The sequence below is a fragment of the Mercenaria mercenaria genome, chromosome 5, assembly GCF_021730395.1.
Source record: "Mercenaria mercenaria strain notata chromosome 5, MADL_Memer_1, whole genome shotgun sequence".
NCBI classification, from domain to species: domain Eukaryota; kingdom Metazoa; phylum Mollusca; class Bivalvia; order Venerida; family Veneridae; genus Mercenaria; species Mercenaria mercenaria.
In genome coordinates this window covers 87,265,932-87,273,433 of record NC_069365.1, presented here as the reverse complement: position 1 = coordinate 87,273,433, position 7,502 = coordinate 87,265,932, and the positions used below count along the sequence as shown (strand labels likewise).

The 7,502-nt window shown below is 33.6% G+C and overlaps 1 protein-coding gene across 1 annotated transcript; it reads right to left on the bottom strand.

Annotated features, from left to right (window-relative positions):
- Positions 1-844: 844 nt before the first annotated feature.
- Positions 845-5,518, bottom strand: LOC123557853 (patched domain-containing protein 3-like). Its single transcript, XM_045349588.2, has 4 exons — positions 5,384-5,518; positions 3,975-5,015; positions 3,573-3,773; positions 845-3,351 (listed from the first exon to the last, which is right to left on the bottom strand). The coding sequence occupies exons 2-4, from the start codon at positions 4,975-4,977 to the stop codon at positions 1,862-1,864; spliced, it is 2,694 nt and encodes an 897-aa protein (XP_045205523.2). The 5' UTR covers positions 4,978-5,015; positions 5,384-5,518; the 3' UTR covers positions 845-1,861.
- Positions 5,519-7,502: the final 1,984 nt, after the last annotated feature.

The following is a 7,502-nucleotide window of genomic DNA, read 5'->3' as shown; positions in this document are numbered from 1 at the left end:
GACTGTGTGGATAGAAAATTTTCAAACGACTGAATAATTTCTATAAAAGCCTGGGCTATTCATATGTATGAACACATGTGTAACCTGTTAATAATTAATTAATGTTGATAATTGTTCAGACGTCCGAACAAATCTGGGGACTGTATGCATTAAAAAAAGGTTCAGACATCCGAACAACTTCTAAAACAGCCTTTTCCAGTTGTCACATTTGTTCGTACGTACGAACAGCTCAAGCTGTTATAGAAATTGTTCGGACGTCTTGAAGATTTTTCAGATGCATACAGTCAGTCCCCAGATTTGTTCGTACGTACGAACAAATGTTAGAACTGAAAAAGGGTCTTTGTGCATATTGGAATAATGTTTGTACGTACAAACAAATCTGGGGACTGTATGCATTTGAAAAATGTCCAAGACGGCTGAATAATTTCTATGCAAATTGGAATATTGTTCGTACGTACGAACAAATCTTGGGACTGTATGCATTTGAAAAATGTTCAGATGTCCGAACAATTTCTAAAACAGCCTTTTCCAGTTCTCACATTTGTTCGTACGTACGAACAGCCCAGGCTGTTTTAGAAATTGTTAAGATGTAGGGGTAACATAACATCGTACTACCAGAACATGAATTCGGTGACATCGTAATTGTATTCTTCCGATCAATGGAAAATAAGGTTTTCATCATTATGTTAGTTTTTTGTCAAATTCTATCTATAGTTTGGGTTTTACATGACACAAGATTAATGGAAACTTTCTATTCGTAACTCAACGTCATACATATCGCTCTGACGTCACACCGTACTTACGTGAATTCAGAATAGTTTTACGAAATAATAAAGAATACAAGAAACTAAATCGTTTATTAAAATCCCTTCTGTTTACACATTTTTATTTAATGATACAAGTACAAAACAAAAGAAGACAATATATTAACATACAAGCAAATAGAATAATATAATCAATAGAAAACTACTAACTAAATAGATATTTCTGAATGGATGTGCACAAATCCCAGTTTCCTTTATATAGATCACCGACCAATCTATGACGGTGTCCCTATATTCAACCTTCCTTTTGCAATACACAAACCGTAAATAAACCTTATTACACTTTACACAAACATCAAAGAGAAATCCGCTTATCTACGACATGAAAAAATTATGTATGTATATGAAAATATTTAAATTTAGAAAGGTAAATATGCTCTACTTGGACATTTAACAGTTATTTGCAAAAGCATTTGGCCCTTCTTGATGAAGACTGAGTTGCAACTGTCTCTTGTTTTATCCACTGTCATACCGTACACATAAAACACATAAATGCAAAATTGAACTGAACGTACGACGTAAAGCCAAACAAAATAATTTATGACTTTAAACATATGGTATTAACATTGAGGTTGACTGCTTTATTTGTCAACATACAAAACGCTGATTTCAGATAAAGACGTCGTAAGTCATTTTTGCAAGTTTTTATGTTCTGGTTGTCAGAATTGTATTTTAATCTGACTAAAATCCATAAAAGAACGCTGTATTTGTATAGCCATAGATATCATTTGAACCTCATAATAGCTATATTAGAGACGGCTATATAAAACAGCAATAGAGTTTTGACGGTAACAGTTTTGTAAGATATGATAAGATATTTTCATTTTAGTCTCCCTTCGCATGAATATTATACCGCAACGTGCAATACTACTTGTAGCAATGACAATTTAAACATTTTGTAAAGCGAAAAATGACAGGCATAAGTATATTGGTAAAAACATCTGTTCGCAGGTAAAAAGTCTTATGTCTGTTAAAAAGTGTAATTCGTGTACAAACATGCGCAATCCCTACGTTTTATATCACTTGTCCTGTCCGGTTTAATTCTGTAAAAAGGCGGGGTTATCCACCCCGGTCTGTTTATTTATTGTTATATCTCCAAAACTTACAGAAGACTGATTCGTCTTGTATCTATCAAGTATTTCGGACTTAGCGTCAATGCCACTAGGTCCGAAATAAGAGAGTAAGACAGGTATCCAAAGAATGGAAAACATGATGCCAATAGCTGTTGTGAGAAGAGCGATTCTGAAAACCGTAACAAAAACGTATGATTTTACAACAAACAATACCAGAAGACCTAAAAGCTGTCCTAGTATTGCATGGAATAAAGTCTGTGTGGTCGTACTAACAACAGCATTAACACGCATCGCTTTGCTGACTCCTTCAGCTTGAAAATAGGAATAAAATGTGTGTACAACAACTTCGATAAAGACACATCCCGCCAGCATGTAAATGATGCTAGAAACTTGTGTCAAATAAGTTCCTAAGAAATGTGATATTCCAAACAGAAAACACACCATGGAGAGATACGCCAGTGCTATGAAAAAGGGGGAGGACAAAGTTGGTTTCAAAACAAAAAGTAGAAATAGTAAGAGTCCAAGTTGCACACCCGTGAATATTAGAAATTCCCAAAGCGGTTGTTTCCATGCGTCAGTAAAGATGAAATCAGGGGAATGTAGAGAAACAAATTTATCTTTTACACTAAAAGGCAGAGTATGTTCATCCAAATCATCATATATGTCCTTTTGATAATCATCAACTGCATCCACCAAATCAAAGAGCTCTTTTTTAAGTGAAATCTCTGACAATGTAGACGATATATCTTTAGTTTTGATATAAAATCTTGATGCAGAAATTTTTGAATTATTTCGTTCAAAAAGTATGTCATGAGAAAATTCTATATTTTGAGGAATAAATTTGTTTCTGACCAATAGACTCAAAGCTAACTCTGATGTATAATTAGCATACGAACTATTGTCGTACAAATCACCCCAGGACATTAGAAGTTGAGCATTCAAGAACGACTGCGATTGTAGCTGCCTCTCTAATTTTGATATTGTCACTCGGTCAGTCACATACCCTCTAGGATGAATGGTCACAAATTGTATAATTGATTCCCTTTGATAAACGCTACTCATTTTTTCATTCCAGCTATAAAAGTAAGAGCTTGAAAGAACTTCGTTTCTCTGAATTACGTCTACTTTATAGTAAACTAGACCCCATAAGGAAAACGCAACTAATGAGATATATGAAATTAAAGATATGCTTTTTGATGCAGTGGTCAAAAGGAAGCGTAGCATGGCTTTCCTGAAAATCTTCTCAATTGAACTTTCAGTGTCAGATCTATTTTCAGGACGGTTACCACTACAACAACAAATAATACAACAGCTGCGTCCTTCAAGTTCTTCTCTTGGTCTCAACTTCGTACAGATACAGCAGTGGCGACCGGCGTCGATACGTTGCTCGTGTATAGCCAGACAGGCAGTGTAAAATACAAAATGGTTGACGTAGTTGAACAACATGGTAGCCACTATAGTAAAGATAAAATTGAAAACGTGAAATTTTGAGTTAATACTGTATATTCTTTGTGAACGTAGCTGTATTCTTTCTTATTCAACCGAAAATATAAGCTTCATTGTGATAATACGCTTATCAAATTGTATACTATTTACATTATGATTAACAAAGTGTGAATACTATAAATGCTTAGTCACACGAACATAATATTTACTTTTATGAATGGTGTCTTACCTACGTAAGTACCTACGAGCTCCAGAGCGTAAAACCTTGAAAAAATTGCCACAGCAAACGGGACAGCATAGCACAACATTGTTGTAGTTATGGGAATAGCTGACATTTTTACAGCATATTCTAAACGCTGTTTGGCATCGGGTTTGTCATTTACGTCAGACAGGTGCGAAAGAGTTATCATTGTGTTGATGATTTGATGTTCTGAAATCATAAATGCATCAAGTGTTATACAAAGTAACATGTAGAATATGTCAGTCTTCGGCAGTCTTCGAATCAATGGAAAAGATTTATCAAGCAATATAAATGCGCTAAACAATGAACATCTTCTAAACGTATAAATTTATTTCAGAAATTGTGTTTTGTAAAACCACAAGTTATCAGTAACATCTAAATTGTACTTACCTACAATAAAGAGTGGAACAATGCCTATTGTATTTGTAAATTCGACCTCACATGCCATTAGCAGACCCCATGCACCAAGCACACTGGTTGGTGTAACGATGATTCCCATTCTACCGATGTTGGCCCTCTTCGCAAGAATATTTCCGCCAGACATAACGAACCCAATGTAAAAGAAATAGATAGTGAACACGAATGAAAAGTACGGTATATCTGTATATGTATCGTTTCCTAGCTCCGCAAAAAATGATTTTGAGTGTGCGAATGTAAATGAGAGATCTCTGCTTTGCCATTGTTCCGAGAATTGTTTCATGTGAGTTATGAAACGATCCATCCAGTGTTTGGAAAGCTGTGCAAATAATGTAGTGTCTTGGCGAAGGTTTAAACGGACTTTCAAATACGTTGCTTTTACGAGAGTATCGTTCACAACCTTGTAATCTGCAAACTGAAATAACGGATTTTCCAGAATAGTATTGTTTTCAAAGTTAAATTTGTTCAATGGTAATAGTCCATCTGTACACTCGCTCAATTTATTGATGGTATCTTCTCCATCAATGACGCATTTGTCATTCCTTAAGGCACATAAATCGGTGAAATCGAAAGCAGTTCCATTTGCAGATTGCACGGTAATATTTTTGACATATTGCATTAACGAAGTTAAATCGTGGTATAACGAGCCATTAATAAGACTTTGCTTGTTTTTCCTCCAGAAAATCAGTTCTACATACAACGGCTGTTTAACAACCTGATGTGAATAAAAGTCTGAACTGCTTAAATCCGGAAATATACTTAGTATAAACTGCTCCGTTTCCTGCGTTTTCGTTTCTCTTGGCATGTAGACTTCTTCAATATCGTTATTGAGGAGGTTCTTGCCAGGCAATTTTAGCATTCCAAGTCCCAATAAACCATTGAGTAGAAAGCTGGTGATGCACACTTTCCAAGAATGTATGGCGATATAGAACGCAAATTTTCCAAAGAAAGCTTTGAAAGTCTCCTTGCAATCCATGTTCTGTTGTCTTAAGTATCAGCTTCTTATGGCTTCACCTAGAAATTAAAGAACAAAATGTTAATTGAGATAGTTTATTCGGTATCTGAATACAAAATGTTGAAAAAAAAAAACAGTCACCATTTGAAATTAGGCTCCTCCCACTTCCTTTTATACAAAATCCTGGAGTGTAAACCTCAGAATGATATCATCGAAATTACAGCTGTTTTTTCTTCCTGTTTAAAATTGACAAAGAAATACCAAGGGGTGGATGGGTACCTTGTCAATAGTTATGATAATTTTATCCGAATGAATAACAAAATTAGAAAATAAAATTAGATTTTCACATACATTGTAATTCAACTAATGCATCTTATACAGGTTTTACCACCAAAAAGAACGAAAACAAAAATTTATTTAAACTCACCTTAATATATTTTCCAAAACGATTCCTTAATTAATTCATGCAGTACAAGTTTTCGTCAATGACAATTTACCAGACCCGGAAGTTTTTATCGCTTAAATAAGCACTAGCGCGACATTGCACACAGGTAAAGACAAAGGCAAGAAAGAAATATTTTGCGAGAAAGAAGTGTGTTTATTTGAAACAAACGCATTATACTGCATTTATTTATTACTTGCGGTTAAAAGATAATTAAATGTATCTTCAATCCTTGCAATGAATAACATCTTCCATTCTATATGACAGAACTTTCAAATCCGGCACATGTCAAATAAAGTCAAGAAAAACAGCGATACGTTTTCGAATCTATTCAACATGATTTTAAATGATTTGATATTTAAATGCTCGTTTCTCTCAACTGTCCCGCATTTCGTCACCTTGGCACAAAAAGTCATGTAACTAACATTTTTTGCGAATTACAATTTTTGGCATTTTTAGGTTATAAATATCAATTTTCATTATCCATAAAAGTTTGGAAGCTGTATTTTGATGAAAACTACCCTTTTTTGTGGCAAAAAAGAATAAACACGTAACTGCATGTCAAAATTTGTTGGCGCAAAAGCTATCGTAAGTGCACTTACTAGAGCTTTTGCACCAAAGATCTTCAAATTTACTATAAATTATTTGGTGCAAAAAGTATTGTAACTGCACTTACCATACTTTTTGCATCAAAGTATTTTTGAAAAATAGTGTTATTAACCCTTACCCTGCTGAATTTCTGTAATGAACTTGTCCATCTTTCAATTTGGACAGTACCATTAACTGTTAAAAGGGGTGTTTACCAAAAATATACTGACTGAATGGCGAACAGTGCAGACCATGATCAGACTGCACGGATGTGCAGGCTGATCTTGGTCTGCACTGGTCGCAAAGGCAGAATCACTTGCCGCCAGCAGGCTAAGGGTTAAATAACAAAAGCTTTATGTTAAAAGCTTACACTGACAGAATCTGCTTATTTGAATGCAAGTTTTTTTTTAATTCCTCTTTTCAATTATATAATAAATACTCATTGATGAGGTCACTGATGACATCAAAACAACATACTTTTTATTCTATGTGTACAGATTTTTTTACTTTAAAAGTGGCTTTCATCATACACAACAGAATGAAAATGTAAAAATCATAGGTATCCGTATTTTTTTCTGAGTTATTTAGATAAAATACTCGGATTTAGACTGATCTTAACAAAAATAACATTTTTCTATATGAAATATTTCAACAAATATTTTTCTTTGCTTCTGTCTGGTAGCCTATGTTGTTAAATATGATTTCCTGTAGATATATTTACAAAATAGATATAAACTGACAGTATATCGAGGCTATTTGTTTGTTTCAATGTAAGAACGCAATATCACAGAATGAACACCATATGCAATATAATAACTTTCATGAGTGGCATAGCCATAAGTGAAAATGTAAATTATGGCATTCACAAGTGAAATATATTTCTATCTTACAGGTAAAACAAACACATTTTCTTTTTTTATGATTTTCAATGGTTTTAACCAACTAACCCATTCTAAACACCCAATGTCAAATGCTTTGCGTCATGATGACCGTTGTCTTGATGTGTATTGATATCATTCTATGTTGGAAAGCTATCAAATAGTTATATGAAGATTTCAGATTTCTTTTACATTTTGTTACAATGGAGCGTATATCTTTGTTTGTGCTTCAAGATTTTTTACTGAAGTATGTTTGCAAAAAGCATCTGATTATTTATACATTCAAGTGCAGTTCCATATTTGTATAAAAATAAAAATGATTCTGAAACAGTGAAATCTATATCATTTTTTTCACTGTTTTATTCCTGTATTTCACAAAGAAGCATAAAATAAAACAGGTATACATCTTGCAAAAAGTAAACGGTAACATACCGCATTTTCATTACTCTTCGTCTTTTTACTTGTAATCAGAAGTTATTCATTGTATTTGCCTTTCCATTACATACAATCCAACATTTTAAATTTTTACATGCTGAAACCTTTTTATTCAATTAACTAGGATTTTCCCTTATATTTATCAAAAAAAAAAAAAGAGTAAGTAAGTAAGTAAGGAAGTAAGTAAGTAACAGGTCACCAAC